Here is a 26,247-nt window from a genome sequence, read left to right on the forward strand (position 1 = left end):
CCATCCCTCACCACCCGTGGCTGCTCACCTGGCAGGAGCGGAACTGGCTGACCAGTAGTGTGCACCGCTGGGGGTCCTTCCGCCCATCCAGGCTGTCCAGTTCCGCGGCCACCTGGTTCAGCTCCTCGTCGGCATAGTAGAACTGGGCCAGCAGCTGTGGGTCTGACCGCTGCAGGGGAGAGAGACGCCAGGAAAGTGAGTGGACAGCTAATCACTGGAGAGAACACAGTAGCTGGTGGTCTGTTCCCAGGGCAGAGATCCCAGGCCAGAGCCTTCTGCACCGAGCAGCAGCTAGCTCTCACATCAGATTTCTGCACAAGGACCTCTAGCAACAACTAAAGCTGGGGAGCAGACCACTGGGGCTTAGGGGCTCTGCCTGGGGGCCCACTTAGAGGGCAGCCTGAGGCTGTGGGGTCCAGGCTCTGCCCCAGACCCCAGGTTCTCATCAGAGCCGTGGCCGAGGGGTTCTGGGAAGGGAGGGGAAGATGAAATGGCTCCCAGAAAAGACATTTACCAGTCCAAACAAATGATAAAAATGGCCACTGAGGGAAGTAGCCAGAGTAAGCAACGGATCTTACTCCAAAGATGCAGCCACAGAGCCGCCTGTGCCACTCCCTGCTCTCCCAGGAGCCCTTCGGCCCTCTCAGCACCGTTTCCACAATGCCAGGAATCCCAGTGCTTCCTGGCAGGAGAGCTCAGCTCAGCGGCGCCACCCACCACACTCACAGGGCTCCGGTCTAGCAACAGCACCCCTTCCCTCGACACCAAGAGAAGCTCCCCTGCCCGGGCCTTGCATGTGCAGCTCTCACGACACCAAGGGCTGCTTCCCTGGGATGGACAGGGATGGAGGCCTTCTGCACAGGAGATGCAGGGGCACGCACCCAGCCACACACAGGTTCACGTTGCTGGGGTGTTACCGACGCTCTCGTGCACACACAAACACAGCACAAAGCCGCACTGGACGCACCCTGTTCTAAGAACCAGCACTTGGTGGGCCATCTGTTTACCACACACAAGGCAACTTCTCGCACCCCTTGCCTTTGAGCCCCTCCCAGCAGGCCTGCCCCTCACTCACCTGCCCCCACCCTCTGTGGCTGTGCCCCAGACAGCCTCTTCCTTTGCTGTGGGGCAAAAAAAGTGTCAGTGGCAAGGCCACCATGCCTGGCACCCCCTCAGGGCACTAACCCCAGTCACCAGAACCACCACTTTCTTCTGGCCCCAGGCCCATCAGCGTCCCTCATGATGGTGGGTGAGGGAAGGAGGGACGGCAGGGCCTGGTGTGACCGTCCAGCAGTCTGGGCCTCTCAGTCCACATGCACCCAGCAGGCAAGCAGGCCTCCCTGGTGTTCCTGCAGCCCAACCGTCCTGCAAGGAACTTGGGCCACTGTGCGTGGCTGCAGGAGCATGTCCATGTGCGTTAGCGTGTATGTGCACATGGGCATCTGCACACGGCTGCTTGTGCTACTGTGCACAAGTGTGAGCACACTCTGGTGCTCTGGAAGGCATGCTGTGGGTTGGGTGTGCGTGTGCTCAGGTGGGCAGAGGGCCTCAAGTGGGGGTGAAGCTGACTGCTGTTCCAAATAGTGCCCAGGGCTGAAGCCAAGGCCACCGCTGTACCATCTCCTGCTGTGGCCCGAGGGGCTGCATTCTGTCCCGGAGCCTCCTGGGGTCAGGGTAGATGCTGGGGTGAAAAGTCATCAGCTTTCGCTCCCAACCACCCCTCGTCTGGGGTTCCCTCTGTGCCTGGAGGGCTGGCAGGCAGTTAAGGGGTGTCAGAGAGACGGCGGGGGGCCTGAGGCAAACAGGAGGAGTCAAGGACACTGCAGAGAGACCCAGGCAAGACAACAAGAGCCCACCCCGCACAGCAGAACCCGCCCCGGGCCCCATCTCACCCTACAGACACCCACAGGCTGCCCTGCTGAGGAAGCACGTCCACATCCAAGTTTTGATGAGAGGAGACCCAGCCCAGGGGCTGGGCAGCACCCTCACAGGGCAGTGTGGCGGCCATGAGCCCAGGGGCCAGGCAGCACCCTTGCAGGGCAGTGCAGGCCATGAGACCAGGGGCTGGGCAGCGCCCTCATAGGGCAGTGTGGCGGCCATGAAACCAGGGGCCAGGCAATGCAGGGGCCATGTGCCCAGGGGCTGGGCAGCGCCCTCGCAGGGCAGTGTGGAGCCATGAGCCCAGGGGCCAGGCAGCGCCCATGCAGGGCAGTGCAGGCCATGAGCCCAGGGGCCGGGCAGCGCCCTCGCAGGGCAGTGCAGGCCATGAGCCCACGGGCCGGGCAGCACCCATGCAGGGCAGTGTGGCGGCCATGAAACCAGGGGCCAGGCAGTGCAGGGGCCATGTGCCCAGGGGCTGGGCAGCGCCCTCGCAGGGCAGTGTGGGGCCATGAGCCCAGGGGCCGGGCAGCGCCCTCACAGGGCAGTGCAGGCCATGAGCCCACGGGCCAGGCAGCACCCATGCAGGGCAGTGCAGGCCAGGAGCCCAGGGGCCGGGCAGCGCCCTCGCAGGGCAGTGCAGGCCATGCGCCCAGGGGCCGGGCAGTGCCCATGCAGGGCAGTGTGGGGCCCTGCCCTGGGCATAGAGCACAGAGAAACCACGGCCCCAACGCCAACCTCCCCAAGACTGCTGACATCGGCTTTTCCCCTCTGTGACTTAAAGACCCGACCAGAACAACTGTAGAGGAGAAAAAGGTCATTGAGGGCTCACGGTCGCGGAGGTCCTAGTTCACAGAAGGCCAGCTCCACTCCTCGGGGCTCGAGGTCAGGAAGGACATCATGGAAGAAGAGTGCAGCAGAGGGAAGCAGCTCACATGGTGACCAGAAAACAGAGAAACACTCCAGCTCCAGAAACCAAGTATGTCCCTCACAGCCACACCCCCCATGAGCCATTTCCTCCAGCCACACCTCACCGGCCTCTAGATACCAGCTAATCCCATTAGGGATTAACCCACTGATTAGTTTAAGGCTATAACCCAATGATTTCTCCCCTGAACCTTCTTACACTGAGTTTTGGGGGAACACCATGTATCCAAACCATAAAAAAAAAAAAAAACCTTTTGGTGGGCTAGTTCCACCCCTCCATCCCTGCTGAGGCTCCCCAAAACTCTACTGCTGGACAGAGAAAAGCTCTTCAGTAAAGGGCCTCCCACCTGACCCTTGGGAGCAGGGGCTCCACACGTCTAACCACACACTTGCAGGTGAGAGACACAGTGTCCCATAGACCAAGGAGCAGGCCGAAGGGTTGTGATATCATCAAAGGCAGCTGTACCTGCTGGCCTGCAAGTCCAGGACCACCGACCCCAGTCAGTGCTCCTGGTGATTGGCAGCTGCAAGTGGAAGTCTTTCTTCATAGCTGAGCAGGGTAGAGCCTGTTTGTCCCCCCGCTGGTGTGGCCCATGGCCATCACACCTGAGACAGGATGGGCTTGTCTCAACCCAGGCATCACTGCTTTGTTGACCCTCTTGCCTTCCCATCCCACCCCACAAAGCTGCCCACTTGGAGGGAGTGTCCCCAAATGCCCAGTATTCAGGAGAGCAGGCTCGTGTTGTGAGGCTCCATAAGTCCTTGGAAACATAAAGATACTGAGGACTTTGCAGCTGCTCAGGCTGTGCCCACCTGCCCTCCCCCGCCTGCCCACGTGGCCATCACTAGTTTGCCTTCCTGGGCAGTGTGCTCCCTGGGCCGGCCCCCTCAGGCAATCAGTGGAGAGCACTGGCAGAGCTCCCGCCCACCCAAGGGAACCCAGCCTGCTCTGTGGGCTGACACCCACCACTAGAGAAGCAGGCCCACCATCAGTAGAAGTCCAGATCACAATGCCGGCCGCAAAGAAAAGCAAGCTGTGCTTCGGGGTTCTACTCTAAACAGAGAGGGGCAGGGGAGGCTTCTCACCAGGGTGGGGAGGGGCTGGTCACCCTTCCAGACACAAACTCAGAACAATACACTGCACGTCACACCCCGGAACACAGGTGCACGCACGCGCACGCGCGCACACACACACACACACACACACACACACACAGCAGAAACAAAGTCCCCTCCAACACAGTGCCAAGCCTCACTGAGTGGGACACTAATCCACTGATCCTACTTTGTTCTTTCATAGCACTTCTGGCCATGACCACTATTTTGATTGCATGATTCACGACAGTTGGGAAGATGCTGGCTGCCCAGGGGGGCTGGTGACCACCATCTAGCAGATGAGCTGCTCCCACTGCACAGCCTGCATCTTACGCCCACAACTCATCCTCATGTGGGAGCCGGTCACACACACCAGTGAACAGGGGAATGTCCGTGAGAGGAAACCTGGTCACCCAGGGCCCAGCACCTGTTACAGTTTGGAGGTGAGGTATCCCCCAGAGTCCTGCCAATGCAGGAGATGAGATGACTGGTCGGTGAGAGCGTCACCTAGTCCGTCCATTGGAGTCTGAATGACTGAGTGGGTGGGACTGTGGACAGGCAGGGTGTGACTGGAGGGGGCCACTGGGGTGTACCCTGTGCCTCTTCCCTGCAGCCCCTTCCCCTTGCTCATGAACTGGGCAGCTTTCCTCCTCCATGATGCTCCAGGTCACCCCAGGCCCAGAGCAGTGGAGTCAGCCCACCATGGTCTGGGTCTCTGAAACCATGAGCCCAAAAATCAACGTATCCTCTGCTAAGTTGTTTGCATCAGGTATTTTGGTCACTGACTAGACAAGGGAGTCCCTGAGTCCTCCGGTGCCCACCAGGGGGACGGTGCAGTCAGCCGGTGGCTGTCACAGCAGAGACCCGGGGCCTGCCGGCACTGTGCTAACATCAAGTCACCAGACTTTTCCACTCCGGCTGCCTCCACCTGCTCCAGCAGCCCGCTCTGTAGCTCCTTTGCTCACGCCAGCTGGGGGACACCCCACTCCAACAAGACCCCCACTGCAGTGGTCCTCCAGGCACTGCAGTGCTCACGGCACTGGCCCACCCATCGCCCCACCTGGACACAGTCAGGTGACGATGGGCCCCTGCAGGGGTGACTGCTTGGCAAGGTGAATTCATAGACAAGATGGAAGGTGTTGGAACAGCATGGGGCTGAGTGTCTCGGAGACCACGGCAGGCCACGTGGCCTGCAACACTGTGCAGGCCCACTCAGCAGACCCCTCTAAGCAGCCCTAGTGGAAGGTAAAACCCAAATCTCAAACAGCTGCGGCTGGGGCCACTCCAGCTCCCGGGGAGACCCCGAGGACCCGGGGAGACCCCGAGGACCCGTCCAGCCTGAGCCGTCCTCAGCCCTGAGCAGCAAATGTGAACATTGGAAATGGCCTTCGAGGGCCAGGATGCAGCTCAGGGATGGAGCTCCTGCCTGGCATGCATGAGGCCCTGGGTTCCATCCCCAAAACACATCAAAGAAAGAAAAAGAGACAAAATGACAGTTGAGGCCACTTGAAGTTCTCTCTGGAGGAAAGAGCTAGGGTGTCTGTGACCATTGAACCCACAGTTCCCGGGCGAAGGAGCATCCCAAATGAGGTGCCCGAGCCAACGCCACCCAAATGGCGAGACTCTGAACATCCCCATGGTCCCGGGTGAGAGGGACTCCCAACCCTACCTCAGGCTTCCCAAAGGGCCCCAGTGGAAGGCGATGCTGCTGCTTGCACTGATGTGCGTGGACAGATCCCCTTGGGTTTTCCTGGCTTCCTGCCAATGTAACAAAGCCCCTAAACCAGGACCATGATGCACGGACTGTGAGCAAAAGAAAGCCCTGTTCTTGCGTGTGTGTGTGTGTGTGTGTGTGTGTGTGTGTGTGTGTGTACACACACACACACACAAACTGAACAGAAGAAATTAAGAACAGTCAGAGGGAAAGAATTACTAAAATACAAAAGGCCTGTGCTATTTTAAAACATCAGTTATACACGGAGCTGCTTGTGCTCCAGCCCCCTCAGGACTGGTATTTCAGACAGAAGAATCCAAAGCTCTGTGTGTCGCCCAGTAGTGCCACTGGGCCACAGCAAGAAGAGTCTCTGTGATGTGACAGTCATGACCCGTGCCCTCAGTGCTGGGAACCTCCAGGCAAAGGTCCCAGGAAGTGAATTAGCACAACTGACGAGATGGGCCTGTCCTGATTCACAGAATCCAGAAGACGGTGAGGACAGCTTCAGGTATTGATTTCCATCTCTAAGTCGCAGAGCTAACTGGTCCTGCTGGTGGAGCTGCCGCAGAGGGAGGCAGGGTCTGGCCTCTGGACATGGCCTGAGCCAGCCTCACTAACAGCAGCTCAGCACTGAGTGTTACGTGTTTCCACGTCTTTAAATAAAGTGTTCACAAGGAAGGGACCAATTGCTACAAAAAGATAGACCCTGTAAAATCTGTGAAATCAGCATTGCCAAATAATGAAATAGAACCCAGTAGAAATGTCTTTTAAATTGTGCCATGTCAATATTGTCTGAAGATACACTCGTAGCAGTGGAGGTTTTTACTGTTAAAAGACCCACAGGAAAGCAGCCAGCTAGAGGACTCCTAAACCAGCATACTCAGAGGAGGCAGGGGAGAGGCGTGACAGCAAAGCAGTTATAAGTTCAAGTGCGAAGCAGGACGCACCAGCTCAGAGCCCATAGTACAACTGGCTGAGCTGCTCCTTCTTCAACAGTTGGTCCCGAGGGTGAGCACCAGGGCTGGGTGTGGCATGAGCTCGGGCAAGCCCAGGCCCTTCTGAGCAGGCATGGGCGGAGGCTGGTGGGCTCCCAGCAGCTGAGGGTGGACACAGCACCCTGGCCACCATGAGCCACCCAGAGGGTCAGGCCCCTGCCCTGCACAGAGCACTGCTCACCAGAGCCTTCTGCAAGGTGGCCCTGTGTGGCGCCTCCAGCCCAGGTGAGACCAAAGCTTATGAAGGTAGCTGACGGCCTGGCTGGCGTGCCAGACACCATGGAGCCAGAACTCTGGCGGGGGTCCCTCCAAGGACCCTTGGGCATCTTTATGGGAGGAGGGGCTGTGAGAGCCAGGGCGGGATTCTGCTTCCCAAATATGATGCAAAAACTGCAGTCAGAGGACCTTAAAGAGACACTGCAGGCAGCAGCACCACCATGTTGGCCAAGCCCCAGGAGGCGAGAACAGCCAAGGGGTGGGTATCAGGACAGGTGGGTGGGACAGACATCAGGGCAGAAGGCACGGCAGACCAGAGAGGACAGCCTTTCACCCAGGTGCACCAAGTGATGGAGTGACATCCAGCAGATCCACTGGAGTCCTGCTCTTTCACGTTCCTTGTGACTAAAACCCTCAGGGTCACTCCAGGGGACCTGGGCTAATGGGGCTGCATGAAATAACCATACAAGAGACAGAGATACCTTTTTCTTTGGGCCCTGTGAAGGCTCCTCTGACCTTAAGGGCCTGCAGAAAGAGACAGAGAGAGCATGTGCTGACCCCTATTATTGAGGAGAAGCCATTCAAATGAGGCAAGGGGTCAGGTTTCAGGGGCTGAGTCTAGCTTCCTGATGTCTGCTGTCAGCAGGTTAACTGACATCTAGGAAGGCCACGCCCAAGGGCAAAGCAAGAGAAGGGGACACACAAAGGGTGCTTCCATGGAACATTCTATCCCAAACAGGGCAAGGGATAATAGCATAAAGGAACAGGTAAGCATAGCTCAATCCATGGGGCGACATGCCTACATCTGAAGACCCGTCCCCAACCTCCAGGACCCGGGCAGTGTCCAGGTCACTATTAGGTGTAGTGACGGTCAGAGCCTCTCTGCTCCAGGATTCAGAGTGGCTCTCCACACTGCTCCCGCCTAGCAGCTGTCCAGGATGAAAGATGGACCACCCTGCAAGGCCAGCCCCTGCCACGCACTGCCCCAGTGGCTCCCCTGTGTGCTGGCCTTTCTGATTTCTGCAGCTCCCCAGAGACAGTGGCCACACAGGGACTTCAGCTGCACTTGGGCTAGAGAGCTCTGGGGAGGGCTGGGTGCCCAAGGTGCCCTCCCAGGCCCTGGCCTCTCTTGGGCCAGCTTTCCAGTAAAGCGTTAGACTCTGGGCCCAAGAGCACCCTGAGAAGTCAAGAAAGGTGCAGAGGCAGCTGATTCCCATTCCTCCCTGCACCCACTGCCCGCTCAGCCAGCTGATCCTCAGCCCCAGCACAGGAGAAGCTGCCCAACTGTCAGGTCCCCACGGTCAGTACTGCTCACCACCTCCACACGGACCAGGGCCCTCCTGCAGGTGCCCACAACACGCTGACCTCTGAGGCCTGGCATCTATGAGTAGCACACCCACATCCTAAGGTAGGCCTCATCCATAGCAGGATGCCCCAGGGCAGCTAGGCCAAGGCCCGCTGACCCCAAGCCAAGCTGGAGTCCAACAGCTCCTGCTGTCATATGGAGGCAGCCAGCTCTTCATGAGCCCGCCAGCAGCCACATGGCTGGGGCTAGTTACTACTCACCTCCCATCCCCACCTTCTCCACCCTGCTGTGAGGCTCAGGGTGCTGCAGACAGCACACCTGGTCAGCAGGAGGCCAGAGAGTGGGAGGGTCCTTCCTCATGACCACTTCTTGCCCTGACTTCACCAGGGTTTTGACCCCTCAACAGGCCACAGCTTCTGCTGGTCCCCTGCCCTCCCTGCAGATGTGGAACTGAGCCCCGGGCTTGTCCTCACCCCTGTGATCCCTCTGACCCTGCCCACGTGGCGAGCACCATAAGCACTCCTGACCAGACAGCCACCAAGTAGCCAGCTCTTCCTTCACGGTTCAGGACAGCCAGGCCCTGGCCAGTTATAGGAGTTGGTGGGCAGAGCCTGGGCAGAGCTTCAGCACAAAGATGACCCCTCACAGCTCATCTGCCACCTAATGCAGGGAGGGCCAGGCCTTCCCCTTTCTGGCACAGAGTTCTCAAGGATAACTGGGAATGTGCCAGGAATGCCACCTCCGAGGTGGGAGGCACTGGCCTGGACGGCTGGACTCAGTTCCTCTGTCCCCTGGAAGCAAGATCTCTTTCAAAGCTTTTCCCAGCAAGTCAACTGGCCCCTGAGGTTAGCAACCCAGGGAGGGCTGCCTTCAGGGTCCTCGGCTGTGGTGCCAAGTGGGGTGGGCACAGTCGAGACCTGTCTGCCCAGGGCAGCTTTCTTGGGCTTGGGGATCCAGCTCACAACAGATTGGAGACTTCAGTCCCGTGGTGCCAGCTGCAATGGCCTGGAGACTGCACAACCTGCGTGTGAATGTGTTCTGTGTCCCTGGGCCTAGACAAACAGGCCCAGTGGACATAACCAGTAGCCTGGCCTGCAGGACATCAACAGAGGGCATGGACTGGTGTCTGGAGCTGCCTCAGCCTGTGCTACCCTATACTCGGCAGAGCCGACGGTGGGTCTGCCTAGAAATCCCACCATCCTGGAAGAGGTGTGGTGCTCTCCTCAGATCACAGGGAGGAGAGCTCCATAAAAATCCAAACCACCCAGCATCTTATGTCCAACAAATGATGGGCCAGCACTTGATGCCTGATGCTCAAACCACAGGGACAGGCAAAGGGAGGGACCCAGCCTTTTCACTCACACCTCGAGGCCCGGCTCTCTACTGGACATCAGAGGAAGCCACCGCTCTGTGGCTTGCTTTGCCTGCATCTGCCTGCTGAGCAATCAGGAAGAGCATGCTGGAGCTTCCCTGCCGGCCAGCTCTGCAGGCCAAGGGCCAGGGTGTGCGCTGTGTGCAATGGAGAGCCCCCCGCCAGCCGGGGGCCTAGCAGCTGGGGGTCCAGGCTCACATGTGGCCGCCTGGCCCAGGAGGATCTGGGCTGTGGATGCCTGCAGGGCAAGTGCTGCTGGGATGTCTGAAGCCCATGGGAGGCCAGTTTGCACAGCCTTCACATGTCAGCACTATGTGCCCAGGGAGAGTCCACTCACCCATGCCAGGCTGCAGGAGCTGGGTGCTCAACACTGCCTCACTGACCGCACACAAGAGGGGGAACATTCAGCCAGCCACACAGGCCTCCAGCCTGACCTGGACCCCCAAAGCCTGTCCTCAGTGGTATGTGGGCCAGCCAGCCCACTGAGTGCCCTGCCTGCCCCAAGGACGCAGCTGCCCCTCAGAGCCCTTCACAGCAAGCACTGCCAGGAAAGGCTGGTGGTTCTGTGTTCAGTGCACATCAACAAGTCCTTTGTCCCTACAGCAAGACAGAAAAAAGCCACTTCAATGACGTGTCTTAGAAGAATCCAGAGCCCTCTGGAACATGGGGGAGAGTCTGTGGCCCGGGCAACAGAAGGAGCCAGGAGGGCTCCAAGCACAGACCCCAGCTCTGCCTCTTACTGGGTGCTGAACATGGGCAAGGCACACCTGCCACCTCAGCTCACCTCTTGCCAAATGGCCCCGAAGCCCCCGGGGTGCGGGGGGACCTGGCCCAGTGCCGGCCAAAGCAAGGCACTCAGTCCTTACCTGGCGACCTCAAAGTTATAAACAAAAGTGATAACAGGTGGGCAGGTGATTTAAAAAAAAGCCAACGGGGATGTAGCTCAGGTGGTAGAGCGCTTGCCTCTCAAGCACAAGGCGCCAGGTCAATCACAGCACCACCACCACCACCACCACCACACACACACACACACACACACAAAAAAAAAAAAAAAAGCCAAAGGATAACATCCTTCCTGACAGCAGCACTTCCAACCCAGCTCCATCTCCACAAGACAGAGCTGCCATGGAGCCAGAGTTCTGGGGCTGTTCACCTGACAAAGGCCCAAAGTCAGGAACCTGGGAACCCCCACCAGGGAGCCACTGGAGGGACAGCAAGGGGGGGCCCCACACGCCGAGCAGGAGCTGACCTGGCCATGGCCCTCCTCGGACCTCAGGCCCACAGAGTACAGGGAGGGCAGGGTAGAACCGTGGGGCTGGGCAGGGCAGGATGAAGGGTGCCCAGGTGAGCCCAGAGGGCTGCAGGAGGCCCCTGTTGGGGTTAGGGAAGGAGGTAAAGAGGCCCTGAGAGCAGAGGGCAGGGCAGGGCCATGCCACGCCTGGGGAAGAATCACCTGGAAGAGCCGCTCTCGGCAAGGTGTCCCCTGCAGGTGACATGGAAAGGGGAAAGGCAGATGACCAGCAGGTGAGTCAGGGCATGCTCAAAACACAGGGACAGGCCTTTTCATCTACAGATGGGCCACTCACACCCCAACACCTCCTGCTTCCTGCTGCATACAGCAGGGGCCTCTCAGAGCTCGCAGGTAGCTGGGACCTGCCAGGTTCCTTCAGAGGTCTGGGCAGGTCACCTGGTCGCCTCCCACCTGTACCACTGCCTGAGGGGCTGCCGGCGGCTCCCTGGCAAGCCCTGGCCCACGGACTCTCTCACAGGGCAGGTCCATCTCTGCTTCTGGTCCACTCTTTAATCTCTGGCCCTTCAGAACTCTGGACCTGGGCCTGACCTGGAGATCGCTGAAAAAACCCAGCCTGGCTGGGGTCAGGGGCTCTCCCCACACAGGGTCAGAGGTGGGCCTGGGTTCCAATGCACCAAGTCAGGTCCTCCAGACCCACTCTTAGCCGGACTCTGGGTGACTGAGCCCAAGAGCCAACTGGGAGACAGACACCCCAACTGAGCCACTGTAGGGCGAGTTCCCGATGGGAAGGGGCCGCCCATGTTGGCTTCCTGGCCACTGTGGTCCTGATGGGGGGCAGGACTGGTGCTCCCTCTACTCCCCAGGAGGGACATGGTGGGAGGTCAGGGCTCTTCCCCATCTAGGCACTGCAGAGGCTTGACCCTGTGACCCACGCTCAGGAAACCAAGGGAGGAGATGGAAATGCAACCCAACCTCACACCTAGCACAGGCCCCAACCCATGCACCTGACAGGAGTGGGCTGAAGGCTGGACGGGGCATCCACAAGAGAGACAGGCCACATCTCCAGAAAGATTCAGAGAAACAGAGCCTAACCATAGCGTCCAGTTATCCTAGGCGTAAGAGGTTTGCACATAAATTCTGAGATGGAGCTGGGAACCTCACTAAATTTCTGTCTGAAATGCTTTTATAGACAGTGTTGCCCAGAATTATGTCTCATAAGAACCTGCTTATGCAAAGCTGCCCCCCAGCCTCCTCGGAGGCCAGCCCACTCCTCTGCGGCGCCCCCAACAACCTGGTGAATTAGTGCCCAGAGCAGCTTTAGATGTTGAGAGGAGTTCCAACACCCCTGCACCTGCTGTCTCACCAAGCCACACTCCTTCTCCCAGGCCGGTCCTTCTCACCTGCAACAGAGGCCATGGCCAGCTCAGAGGGGCAGGAGATGGGGAGTCCCAGCCTTCCCCACAGCTGCTAGTCACTCCACGGGTCAGCAGAGCCCAGAGGAGCTCAGTGGCTCAGGAGGCCCCAGCATCAGGGCACAGCAAAAAGCTCCCTGATAACCAGTCTAGTCACTGATGTGGAGACACGGCTCCTGTGGAAGGGGACGCTCCAGGGAAGCCAGGCCCTGGCCCTGGGCCAAGCTGTGTTGAGCCCACAGGGCAGAGTGTCTCCCCTTGTGCTAGAACCTCCCCCTTACAAGGGAGCAGGTAGGCCAGGGCCCTGCAAAACCCCAGGTGGTGACACTGGCCTGGGCTGTGGTGTTTGTTGTGCAGGCCACCCAGATCATCCAACAAAGGCCCAACGGCTGGTTTGCTTTTATTTCTATTTTTCCTTCTTTTTTTCTTTTTGAGATGGAGTCTTGCTGTGCTACCTGGGCTGGCCTGAACTCTTGGGCTCACAGATCTTCCTGCCTTAGCCTCTGGAGTAGCTGGGACTACTGCTACTGCACCCTGCTAAGCAAAGGGTTTTCAAAAGGAAAATCAATTTTCAAATGAAGCTCCCAATGGAGTAGCACCTGACAAAGGACATGCCAAGAACACAGACTGCAGGAAACCTAGCACCGCAGCTGCAAGGGGAGCTGATGGAAGCTGACAGACCTCGGCACTTCCACAATGGCTAAGGAACAGGGGCAGGAGCGCGGGCACCACGGGGTGCATCTGCACGTCACCGCCAGGTTCACAGAGGTGGGAGATCTCATGTTTGAACTTTAGTGTTCTTTAAAATGCACTTTGTTGGGGCTGCTGTTGTGGCTCAGCAGTAGAGCGCTCGCCTAGCATGTGCAGGCTGCTGGGTTCGATCCTCAGCATCATATAAAAATAAATAAATAAAACAAAGGTATTGTGTCCAACTACAACTAAGAAAAAACTTTATTTAATGCACTTTGTTTTCTGAATTATTAAATGGCAAACTTGCCAAGATGGTGATTCTGTTCCCACAGAGCTGGTAGGGTGCCACCCTCTTGAGCCCACACTGCCAGGATAGAGCCCCACTGGCTGACAGCATCCAGGAAACTCGAGGATTGCAGCTCTCTTCTCCCCAAAGACGTGTGGACAGTCAACCCACCTGCTGATGAACTCTTCCTCTTCTGCAGAAGGATTTGAAGTGACTTCTTAAGAGCCCATGAGAACTGAGCTTGTTTCTGCGATTAATCAGAGGATGCATTCAAAGCCCCAAGCAAGGGCAGGGGCAGATAAGTGGCAAGTGCCTGCCTAGCATGCATGAGGCCCTTGGTTCTGACCTCACAACCACCACCAAAAGTCCCCAGCAGGGATCCTGTTCTGGCCTAGAGGACAGCGGCAGTTGGGCCGCAGCAGCCAACTTGGCTGCCCTGGTCTCCACCACATGGGCTCAGACCCACCAGTGTCACACTCCTGGCCCAGGAGTGGATCAGGAGAGCCCTACCCCATGCCTGGAGGATCCTAGGCCCTGGGATGACCTGCCTGGGCCCTGGGGACATGCTGCCAGAAAATAATAGGGAATTTGAGGGGTCTCTCACCAGGGAGGATCAAAAAATGACCAGCAGAAGCCAGCTCTGAAGGTGCCCTCACTGCCTGAGGCAAGTAGGACCAGGGCATATTTCAGGACCAGCTCCCCCTTGAGGGAGCTAAGGGACTTAGAACCCAGGGTGGTGGCCGCCTCCTCCAACCACTGAACCCACACCCAGGCCAACATCCCAGGGCCAGTGCTCACTAGGCCATGCCATGGATGCCAACCCCGGGTCAGATGGTCCAACAGGCAGGACAACAAGCCAGCCATCACTCCCCAAAGAGCAACACATGCCATAAAAGTCTCCCAGTTAAAGTGCACGATCCGGCGGGTTTGAGCGGTGGCAACGGTCCCTGCGATCTAATTCCAGAGCACTTCCATTGCCCCCAAGGAAACCCCGCTCCACTGGCAGTGATCCCCAATCAGCCCCTAATGGGACTCTATGGATCCACCTGTTCTGGACACTCCCCTACATGGAACCCTGCCATGTGAGGCCCTTGGTGTGTGACCTCTTTCCCTGGGCACCAGGTGGGTTTGGGGGGTTTGATGTTCTGCTGTGGTGGTGGTTGTTTGTACTGGGGATTGAACCCAGGGGGCTCTACCACTGAGCTGCATCCCCAGCCCTTTTCATTTTTTATTTTGACAGGGTCTTGCTAAGTTTCCCAGCCTGACTGGCCTCAGTCCTCCTGCCTCAGCCTCCCAAGTTGCTGGGATCACAGGTGCGGCCACCGCACCCGGCACAAACACCGGTGACAGGAAAGAGACTCAAGTGTCGTGACTTCCCTCCTCTTTGCTCTGGCTCCAGAGACACTAGGCTTCACCTAGCTGTCCTCTACTTTGGGCATCTGGGTCGTACCCACCCTCCAGCCCTGGACAGTGCTGCTGTGAAAGAGTCTTCAGTCCTCTTGAGTACAGACCTGGAAGTGGACATCCTGGCGCAAGCCATGCCGTGCTGGACCGTGAGGAACCTCCAGACTGGGACCAGGAGACTGTGCCTCCTAAGGAGCCCCCACACCAGCATGTGTCTGAGGACTGCCCTTCTCCACGTCCTCGCAGATGCAGGTTATCAGCTGGTGCAGTGGCACCCAGTGAAGAGCAACGCTGGGCATCCTTTCATGCGCATGAGGCCAGTGGTGCCTCTTCCATGGGCACCTGTCTGCCATAAACAGGTGATGCTGCGAGACACATTCCCACCATCCCTCCTCCTGGTGAGGCTGGTGAGCTTAGGTCATGGAGGCCTTGTTCTGTGACCGAATCTGCTTTCCTGCAGCCGTGTCAACACACAGCCAAGAGTAGGTGGGCAGCATCCCCTTGCTTCAGCTGAAATACTCCCTAAAGCCATGGGCAGGCCTGTGCTGGGACCCCCAGAAACCTGCCATGGGTTCAACAGTGGCCTTCCAGAAAGTACACCCAGAACCATGACCTTATTTGGAAAATAAGTCTCAACCTGAGGCCCCGACATCCACGTCAATGGTCCCCAGTGGGCAAGGACACACGGAGAACACCTGTGAAAATGGACGTGGAGATGGAACGAAGTGGCCAGGAGGGTCCCTGGAAGCTGAAGAGGCAGGAAGAGACCCTCCTGAGGCCTCAGCCCAGGCAACTAAAGCCTGACTACAGGCCACCCTCCTCCTGAACAGGAAGACAAGAGTTTCTGCCACCTTGCACTGTCAGTGCCCCTCGGTGACCTGGATGGCCCACCACCACACAGAGAGGGGGAGCTTGCCTTCTGCGGCTGTTTAGGGCCACGGAGAAATCCCATGCCAGGAGTTTCCCTTTAAACTTGCCAGAGCATCATCTTGGCCTATGGCCCACTGGACACACAGAGGGCCTGCAGAGCCCCACTGCCCAGCGTGGACAGGCACAACCCTGGGCTCACATGCCCTGGATCTCACTGGGGGCTGAGAGGTGCCCCCAGGCACTCCCCAGGTTCTGGTCACTCTCTTTAGACAGGTCTTCCCTGACGAGGTGCGACACTGGCAGGATGGAGGCGACCTTGGACCTGACTCTGGCTAACCCTAGCCAGACCCACAGGAGAGAATGGGTGGGGCCTGAGAGGATGTCCACAGGAGGACAGCCCTCTGTCCTGCACTGCCTGGCAGGGAAAGGCCTCTCCCCAGCTCCTGCTCCATCCCCAGCTCTCCTGGGCCGTGGTGCCAGGGGACACTGTGCTGCGTGCTGTCTGGGGCCCTGGTACCTAGAGGTCAGTATTATGACTCTCCAACTGCTCGGGGGAATGGAGGGGTACCCCCACTCTGCCTAGCTTTCCTGTGGCCATGTAAATGTGCAGACTAGACCTGACCATGGTGTGTATCTTGATCTTTCTGTACAATGAAAAAATCCAGGGGGTTCCACCAAGGGGACATGGCACCCATATCCACCAACACAACCCAACAGGACACGGCGCCCCATCCACCAAGGCGGCCCACAGGAAACAGTGCCCCCTGATCCACCAAGATGACCCACAGGATCCATGTGCCAGGCTGCGAGACAGAGCTGGAAGGGTTCAGTGCTTCTCGCCGCTCAGGCTTTGATGCCACCCTGAGGAGGAGGGGTAGGTTGGGGTGACTCAGAGCTGGGAGAAGGCAGGCAGCTGGTGTGGCCAGGCCAGGAGAAAGGAGGTAGGAGTGCAGCCACCTCAGGGAGAAGGCAGAGGGCCTGAGAACCAGAGCCACTCCTGGGCCCAGCCCGGTCAGCTCCAGCTCCTGCAGCTGTGGGTAGCAGAGGCCAGCCTCAGGGGACAGTCGCTCACACCCACCCTCACATTCTTCTCCTGTATTGTGCTTGTTCTTCAAATTCTCAAACAAGGCACATTAAACTCTGTGCGTGGCCAGAAGGTACTGCCACTCGGGGAAGGATGCTGATCAATGCCCTCCCCTTAACAACTGTGGCTCCAGGAGAAGGCTCGCACTCACCAGAGGACCTTGGCAGAGAAGCCAGCAGGAGCCCCACTTTGTTCTCACCCATTTTTAGAGGGAAAAGAAAGACGAGTGTTCTAGAAGCTCAGCAGGAGAGAACCAAATGGGTGTCTGCTCAGGAGGATCTGCGTACAGTAATTTGATGCAGAAGCTCAAGTCAGAGAGAAAAGGAGACCAGAACAAAGTGAAAGCTGGAGCTGGGCTCGGGTGGAGCATTGCCAAGCACGGGGAGGCACCAGGTCCAATCCTCAGCACCACACGAAAAAGTAAATAAATAAAGTTATAAAAATATATTTAAAAAAAAAAAAAAACTCCCTTCACAAGTCCTGGGCAAGTAAAACTCCCTGTGAACCCCACAGGCCCTGAGCCCTCTTGCACCTCCGGCCACCTCCCCATGCTTCTGCCTCCCCTGCCTTGCCACCTGCCCAGGACAGAGGCAGGAAGAACTGGGCAACCTCAAGAGCAGCCAGCTCCTGCCCCCAGCCCACTGCACAGGAGCCAGCTGCTGAAGTGTGAGCTGGGGCTGAAGGAGGGGACCCCAAGGGCAAGCCCTCCCAGAGCCAGACAGGTGTGAGGGCCATGGAGGAGAACAGCCCCTGTCCACAGGGGAGCCCATCTGATGGGCCCTGGCGAGGAGGTAGCCCAGTCCAGGGAGGAAGAGGCGTTGGACAATCCAAACCAGGACAAGCAACAAAAGAGGAGAGCTGGCCCCAATGCCAGGGACATTCCTCATGAGCCAGGCAGTGCCACAAGATGGCACTTATGTCCCTGCACCTGCAGCCTTGCGGCTCACAGAGACCTGGGAGGCACAGACCCAGGAGCAGCACCCACCAGGTGGGTGTGCAGGACACACAGGGTGGTCTGGGCTGTTGCTATACCAGAGGAATTAACCCACAGAATAAATCCAGAAATAATCCCACACATAGTAGCCAATCGATTTTTGGCAAAGATGCCAAAGAAATGGGGAAAGAAGAATTACTTCAACAAACAGTGCCCAGCATGGAAGAAACGCTGCGGGCCTCACTTCAGGCTGCACAGAGTGAGCTCCAGGCGGGTGGCCTGGCCTCCACAGCTCACAGGAACCTGGCCACACGCTCAGCAAGCTGCCCTTCATCAGTGTGAAGAAGTCTGCCTGTCAAAAGACCCTGTGCTTCAACAGCCCAACCAGGAAACGACCCCACGACTCGACTCGAGGCCCAGGGAATGAAGGGTGGCACTTCCGCCCGAGCTCAGCTCGGCGTGGGAGGAACCGGGGGCCCGCTGGCAGAGCACTTGCCTGGCCTCGCGAGGCGGGTTGAAGGGCTCCCAGGTGCTACCACATGGTGAGCTCCAAACAGGCTGTGTGAAGCAGGCAGGGCAAGCCGCCCTGTGCCAACACGACGATGGGCCGCAGACCGGCAGGCGCCTAGGAGAGAAAGGGGACGGGCCATGCTGCCCACAGTCTCACAGCAGTCCAGGGAGCCATGAAGACCAGGGCACAGCCAGGTGGGACACGGGGTGGGACAGGGAGAAGAGCTGCCTGGGGTCAACAGGACAGGGTCAACTTCACTCTGGGGACCCAGGGTGGGGCTACAAGCCTGAGTGCGTTACAAACATAGCCCCCCTGGAAATGCCTCGGGGCACAGCAGCCCCGGCCCAGCTTTGGCCCAGCTGAAAGCGCAGGCTGCTCAGGACCACTCCCCAGGCAGAGGGCAGGACTGGGCAGGCAGACTCAGGGCACAGTCTCACTGCCCTGCACTCTTGCTGTCACCAGGGAGTTCACCAGGAAAGGCTGTGCAGGGCCTGGCCTTGACCCAACAGCTGGCCACCTCTGCCCCCTGGGGCATGAGGGCTAGGCCTGCTTGGTGACAGGACACAAGCTGATGGTGGCTATGTGTCCCCCAGAGTTCAGAGAAGGGGACCATCCAGGGCTGGGAAGCCATGCAGGAACCACCTGAAGGCAGTGGACTCTGACTATGATGACGATGGGATGACCCTGGCCCTCCAGCTCAGCATCACTCTTGTGATGTGGGAAGGAGAGCTAGAGAGGTCCAAGCTCCACTGTCCCTCCATCCACACAAAGACAGGCAGCCAGTACTTCAGGGCTAAATATGGAAGGGCTGGACTTGGGGCAGCAAAACACACTGCCCACCTGGACCAAGGATGCTACACACACCCAAAACCCATCCACCCAAGGTCAAACTGCCAGCAGCCTGGATACAGCATCAACCCAATGTCCTGACAGGCCCCAGAACTACCCAGCCCTCAGGCCTCCGGTCAGCCCGAGTGGCCTGGTACCTTCAGAGCACTGCCTAGAGGCCACAGAGCATGGGGGGAGGAGGAGAAGACTCCATGTCTCTGAATGGATGTCAGTCCCTGGACCCCGCAGCCCAGCGCCTTGGTGATGATAGCTCCCGACACAGGACAGGAGGGGAGGCTGCTAAAGGCCAGCTCCCCACCCGAGGTGCACCACAGGACACAGCCTGTGCTGGGGACTGGGCTGAAGGAGGCCCACCGTGGGCTCCGCCCATAGCCCAAGTACAAGTTTTGATTATAAAAATAACCTCAGACACTGATCCTTCCAGTTTCCCATGGAACAAGATGAGGTAGAAATGACCTGCCCTGGGGCACAGGACCAGCCACCGTCACCTAGCACAGGTGAGACTACATCTCCCCCAGCTCAAGGCATTGGCCAGCAATCTGGCGAGCCCCCAGCGAACAGCGCTGACAGCAGAACCCAGACCACAGCATCAGCAGCTGCAGAGAGGAAGGGGGACTTTTAGAGGGACTTGGTTCCTCCAAATCCAGAGCTGTGAGCAGGGCCTGCCGCGTCTCAGAACCCAGCTTCTGCCCAGACCAGGGTCAGGCGGCACTGTGCGAACTCTCAGCCCTGTGCTGGGTGGACTTGAAGCCCCTTGGGAGAATCGGGAGAACCCACCAGCACTAACACACTCCTCGAAAGCTGACAAGATTGCAGAGGCTGGGCCTCCCAGCGTGTGACCACCTGACACTCAGCACTGACCAGGAATGTGTTCGTTTCCCAGAACAAGGGCCCTGTTCTCCCATCAGAGATGAGTGGTCACCGGCACTGCCTCCCAGGGCCGCTGCCCGGCTAAGAAGGGCCCCAGGGAGGTGGGTGAGAAGGTGACCCCGTGATCCCCTTCCTCCTGGCACTTCCAAGGAATTCTCAGGAACCCGGCTGCACCGCTGACAGAACTTTCCAGAAGGAATCTCCTTAATCTGGTAAGAAGAAACACTCGTAGGAAAGTGTTTGAATGCTTCACGCCCTGCGCTTGGAGTTATCCAGCATGGGTCAGACGTAGATGACGCCACCAGATGGTGAACAAGGCCAGGGTGGACAATGCCAGGCCTCACTTACACAGGTGGAGACCCCACCCACACGCCATGTGCCTAGGCTGCTGGACACACCGTCACACAACATGTCAAGTGTGCCCAGGAGCACCCAGACACAGGGACACCCCAAGTCACACCAGCAAAACCAGATGACACTTCTCACTCAAGACCCACAAAAGGAGGCGCCCCTGAGGTGGACATGTGGCACCATGACCCTGTCCCCTGGCAGGCATCACAGGCCTTCTCCTGGGAAACCTCCAGATCTGTGCCGCGGGCTTTGGCAGTGTGTGGTTTCTCCTGCCGGTGACAGCCACACTGCCCACTCCAAGCCGACACCTCCCGCTGACACGTCAAGGTCCACCCCGACCCTGGCCTAGAGCAGGTCCTGCACTCTGACAGCTCCGCCCTGAGCGAGTCCTTCTGGGCTCCTCATGGTGTCTGACCACCGACGGCAACTCTGGGCCTCCATATCTGCTCTCTGCCTTGGCTCTCAGTTCAGCCTCCAGGACCTGTGGCTGCCTCGACCCTTTCTTAGCCTTTCTGTGACCTCTATGTGTCATCATGTCACGTGTGACTTGAGTGTTACAGATATTGAAGTTAAGATGAGAAAGCAGAGCCTGTGCCGCAGGGCTATGACGACCAGGTGACCCGCGGGTATTCAGCGAGCTGCCACGGAGGAGGGTGGGCAGCGGCGAAGTCGCTGCTGTTCATAAACTGTGACCTGAAAGACGCAGACGTGTTTGGGCTGTGCAGATGACACTTCACACACTATTACAAACACACTGCCAAGGAACAGAACAAAACGGTAAAACAGACTTTCCAAAGGCCGGGCCTATAGATCTGTGCATAAAGGCTCCTGGGCTGACCTCTGCAGGACGAGTGTAAAGGCAGAGATCCACAGGCCAAGTCCCAGGGACACACCATCACGTCTGCAGAGAGCCCCAGGAACACACCTGTGTGGTCACCCCGTCCAGCACAGCCTTGAGCTTGGAAGGAACCTCTAAGTGGCAGTGACAGGGGATGTGGAGAGGCCAGTAGCAGGCGCAGGGGGACAGGTGGCCACCCCAGCAGAGACAGCCCCTTCCAGCCCACCTCGGAGCCCCATGCAAGGACGCAAGGAGGGAGGGGAAGAGCAGAGCCCTCCTCTGCAGGATCCCTCCCAGCTCTGAGGAAGCAAGGGCCACCCGGATGTCCAAGTCCTCTGCTCTCCTGATTTTTACCTACAGAAGTAAAACGTGACTGTATAAATTTTTTTCAAAAAAACACAAGAAAGCACATGGACAACAGGATTGTCCACAATCACCGCCACGAGAAGCAGCGGCAGCAGCGGAGGCCCTATTCTGCCCGTTTCCCCCACATGACAGACATGGGGGTTTTGTTTCGATTTTGGTTTTCTGCAACACTGGGGATGGAACCCGCTGCTCAACTGCTTAGCCACATACCAGCCCTTTTCTGTTTTTTTTTTTGTTTGTTTTTTTGGTTTTTTTTTTGAGACAAAGCCTCAATACATTGCCCAGGCTGGCCTTGAACTTGCACCCCGCCTGCCTTGGCCTCCTGAGTCGCTGGGATCACAGGTGTGCGCCACAGCACCAGTAAACATGTAGATTTAATTAAAAACATGAAGGCCGGCTCCCCACCAAGGTGCACCGCGGGATGCAGCCTGTGCTGGGGACTGCACATTCAAGGCAAGTGCTTACCCCGTGCTCACACTGTTCCCCAACAGCTCTCCCCAGTGCTGTGGCCACGCTGTTCCTCTAGTGCCGCACTCTCATAGTTTATCTTTTAACCACGCCACCTGAGGAAGGTTTTGCTGTTGTGAACAAAGCTGCCTCCAACGACCTCATACCCGTCCTCCCACCCCTGCACAACCATCTCCTAGAATAGACCCGGGGGGATTACGAGAGGTGCATATTTCTCTCTTATGTGCTGCCAAACATTGGGTCAGCACGGTCTTCACAGAGCTGGAGGTGGGACATGCTGAGGGCGTGGTCTCCAGAGCAGTGCTGCAGGGAGGTGCTGGGACCTCTCAACTCCCAGCTCCAGTGTGAAAGCCAGGCACCCCACAGGACCATCTGAACAGCCATGCCTTGGCTCGGCCAGAGGGTCTCGGGCTGGCAAAAGGAAGTTCTGGTGGGTTTTTGGTGTTTGTCTTCTTTTTTGAGATGGGGTCTCGCCTGGTTGTTCAGACTGGTCTTGACCTCCTAAGCACAAGAATGCTCCTGCCTCAGCCTCCCGAGAAGCTGGGCCAACAGGGCTGGCAGTCTCTGAGGGTCTCCCTCGAACACTGTGTGGGGCTCGTTCTCACCCCAGGCCAGAGCCAGCCCAAATGTGAACTTCCCCCAACAAACCCACCCCAGTGGTCTCTTCCGCCCCCAGAACCTCACAGGCCCTTTCCTTACCTTCTCCCCTGGTTTTCAGTCCCACTCTGTCAGGAGGCCACAATCGCCTGGCCTGGACCCCAGCAAGGATCCTTGGGTGCCCTCCCCCAGAGTCCAGCCTAGCCAGAGGTCACTCAGGGGATCATGGTGCTGGAAAACCAGGAGTTATGGAAGGACAGGGCAGGGTGAGGGCCAGGCAGTCCTCCATAAAGCCCCATAGAGAGACAGTGGAGAGTCAACAGGCCCAAAGTGACAAGGCAGAAGGGCCCCAGGGCCAGGATGGAACCCAGACAGGCCCGCCAGGCCTTGGGCAGCTTGGCCCTCCAGGACCCAGGGACCGAGGCAAGCAGCAAGGACCTTCACCAAAGCCAGTGGGCCCTCACCCAGGCCCCAGGGGGCTGTGCTCTGTGCAGACCAGATCCCACAGGCATATGGGTGCAGTGGGTACAGAAGGTTCTGGAATGCTAAAGAGGTCACATGGAGAGCAAGTGCCCCGTGCTTTCCCTGCCAAGAGAACATCTAACAAAAGCAAAGCGGAAGCTACTGGTCAGGAAATGATCACGAGTGTCCATTGTGATGGACAGGGGTCACCTGGCTGCCCACACACATGCTCCTCGATCTCACAACTACCCAGGAGGAACAGAGTTTTAAAGTTACAGTGAAGGGGTTCCTGGCCCAGGGCTGAGGGAAGTATAGCAAAACCTAGTGGCGTGGGAAGCGCTGGAAGCCACAGGGATACTGGCTGCCTGGACACAGACCTGCCGTGGCCAAGACAGGACCTGTGAGGGCTTGGCCATCTATCCCTGCCAACACCCACCGTGGGCCAGCACAACTCTGTTCCAGGGAACAGGATACAGCGCACACAGACCCCACCTCTGAGCAGCCTACCTTGATTTACCCCAGAGGGCTGCCGCCCATAAATTTCCTCCAACGACTGGGAATAGATTTAAGACATCGACACATAAAAACTGGCAATTATGGGCATACTAAACATGGACCCCATCAAGAGAAGCAAATTAAAAGCTTTCACAGTGTCAGATTCCCAACTGGCTCCTCGAGGTCACTCCTAATACTGCTGACCCCAGCACAATTATCTCGTGGGGAAAAAATCCTAGCAGCAAAAGAAAAAGGTTGCAGACTATCGAGGGGCAGTGAGGTGCCCACATCTGCTAGAAACCTCCTCTTCCAGAAGTGCACTCCTTCCCCATTCCACTGCCTGGAGGAGCCCAGAGAGGGGTCAGCTGGAGGCCTGGGAGCACCAGGAGCCATGCAGGGGAATGTGACAGCAGGCATTGCCCTAGATGGTGACTGCACCCAGGTGAAGTCTCAGGGCTCCACTTCCCAGGGTCGAACTGAGAAAGCCCCACAAGATGGAGATGGTGAGGACAGGAGCTGGCCCTGGCCCTGCCATCCCCACCACTGCTGCCCTGCGGCCTGCTGATTTCAGCTCACAGTACACACTGAGGGTGTGGGAGGTTCCCACCCATGCGCAGCCACAGCCTGCCCCCATGTCAGCAGCTGGCACTGAGCCCGCCTTCTGCTCTTCCCAGTGGAAGTGAGGAGCCTGTGAGGCACAGGAGTCCCCTTTAGGGACCCCAGTTCATCTCCTCCCCCCAGCACTGACCCCTCTCCCCCAGCGCATGGCTCCTACCCTCGATCCACCCAGTCCTCCATGGTCCTAATGGCCAGAGCCTGCCCACACCAACCAGGGGGGTTCTGTCCTCTGGATGTGGCCCACCAGGAGCCCACTGGCTGTCCCCAGCTTGACTGGGCCAGAGGACAACAACTGGGTGGTGAGAGGCCTGAGCTCCTGACCTTTCCTGGGTCTTGGTGTCCACCATGGAGGGAGGACCCAAAATCAGGTTCAAAGCAACCCCAAAGGCTCCTAAGGAGAGGTGGGCACTACAGAAAGCTGGGGTGTGCCTCTGGCGAGGCTGAGTGGGAAGCAAGGGGCCTGCTGCTGTCCCAAGGCCCAGGTACTCACCCTCCCCACTGACCACCATGAGCAGCCACGGTCACTCCAGACTCTCAGACCCACCTTGCTCTGCAGGCCACCTCTCACCAGCACTGCTACAATGGACTGAGCATCCCCAAAAGATTGGTCCCCCTGGACCATCTGAATGGGCCTTATTTGTCAAAAGGGTGTTTGCAGGTGTGGTCAAGCTAGGAGATATGGGAGGGCATGCCAAGGGCAAGTGAAGGTCGCGAGAAGATGGAGGGAGACACTGGCACAATACAGTCATGAGCCAGCAGTTGCCAAGGATGCAGCAGCTCAGGAAGCTGGGGTGAGCCTGGGGTCAGGCCACAGAGGGGCCTCAGCTCAGGAGTCATCTTCCCTCCCTCCCATCCCCTCCCACAAAGGCGTGAGAATCCTGGAGGCAAGGAGGAGGCTGGGGAGGCCTTGTCTGGAGGGCAAGAATTCCACTTTCGTGAGGCCAATGGAGGCTGGAGAGGCTGGGAAGCTTGGAGGCAGCCTAGCCAGGTTTGTATTCCAGAAACATCCAGGACATGCCGTTTCAGAAATCACCTAAGCAGGGATGTATAGAGAAAGATCTGGAAAAAACACACGGAGATGCCCTCTAGGGCTTCTCTGTCCCATCCATTTTCTTCGGGTCTCCTTTTGTGGCAACCACCTCCTCAACCATGTTCTGCCTAAAAGTCAACTGACCCCAGAGGGCAGCCTCTCCCAACTGGGGCTTGTCCCTGTGAGAATTCCTGCTGCCCTCAATACCTGTCTCTGGACCCAAGAACACTCCACTACACAGCAGCTTGGGGTGGCCCTGCTCCCAGCTCAGTTCCCTGGTCAGACATCCCTTGTCCAGGCTCTCTGCTCTGTGTATCATGAGGCAGATGTATCTGTGTTCCAGGTGTGGGCCAAGCTCTGCTGCCCCTGGGAAACCTCAGGAGAGACTGATCCCGGCTCGTCAGGCAGCCAGCAGAACCCAGTCCCTGTGGCGGCACATACAAGGTCACTCCTTGCCTGCTGGACATTGACTGCCCCTCTGCATGTGGATTCTCCGTGACTGACCCCTTCTGCTTCCCCTCTGACTTCCACCACCCACTGGAGGGTACTCCTGCTTCCCAGGGATCCTAGGACCAGCTCCCAGAGGACCTCCTCGAGGTCACTGTGACAATGTGATGGAGTCACAGGGGACCCACCACATGCACCAGAGCAGCACACCGGGGTGTGGGACTGTGGACCCCACAGCCCCGGGCTTGGTTCTCCAGGAATGGAGCTGTGCAGGCTGTGAGGCCTTCCCTGGTGGGGTGGGCACCTTCCCTGGCTTGTCCACACCACCCAGGAGCAACAGCCCTACCCAAGAACATCGTGACTTCGACTTGCCGACAATGGCTTCGTGCCTGGCCTCGGAGCCAGGCTCTATTTTCCAATCACGACACCTCATGTTTCTAGAAGGGTGTGGAAGACCCAGAGGCTCTGCTGGACCCCTGTGCACCTGTAGTGGGTCAGGCTCCATAGCGTCCTTCCCTCTCCTCCCTCACGGCCCTCGCAGGGCAGGGATGCTTCGAGCAGGCTCATCTGATGGACAGGAAACCAGGGCGCAGAGGCAGCGCAAGGTCACACCAAGGCTTCAGGGATGGGGACAGCCCAGCTCCACCCCGCCAGGCTATCCGCTCACCTCTGTCCTCCCAAGTGTGCTAATGCCCTGAGTCATCACAAAACTAAATTTACCCTTTGAACTGCTCCTTGCGCACACTGAAAAGCAGCCCCTCCACAGGCTGGTGGCCACAGGTCCAGGAGCGGGAGGAACTGCTCCTGATGGGCTTGGGGTTCCCACAGGGGTCTGGTGTGAAAAACAGCCTCACCTATCCAAGCCCAAACAATGACTGAGAGACACAGGAACAGCAAAAAGCAAGGCTTT

General features: G+C 58.1%; 1 protein-coding gene across 14 annotated transcripts in view; it reads right to left on the reverse strand.

Annotated features, from left to right (window-relative positions):
• Positions 1–26,247, reverse strand: part of Zfyve28 (zinc finger FYVE-type containing 28) — a 120,486-nt gene that overhangs the window by 72,631 nt on the left and 21,608 nt on the right. For all 14 annotated transcript variants that reach the window (XR_013425618.1, XR_002483294.3, XR_002483295.3 and 11 more), the window contains exon 2: positions 29–169. Coding sequence is in view for 11 of the 14 variants with exons in the window: in XM_040292794.2 (XP_040148728.1) it covers positions 29–169 (141 nt within the window). In the remaining 3 variants the exon portion in view is untranslated. The remainder of the gene's footprint in view (positions 1–28; positions 170–26,247) is intronic.

This window comes from Ictidomys tridecemlineatus, chromosome 9 (assembly GCF_052094955.1).
Source record: "Ictidomys tridecemlineatus isolate mIctTri1 chromosome 9, mIctTri1.hap1, whole genome shotgun sequence".
Taxonomy (NCBI): Eukaryota; Metazoa; Chordata; class Mammalia; order Rodentia; family Sciuridae; genus Ictidomys; species Ictidomys tridecemlineatus.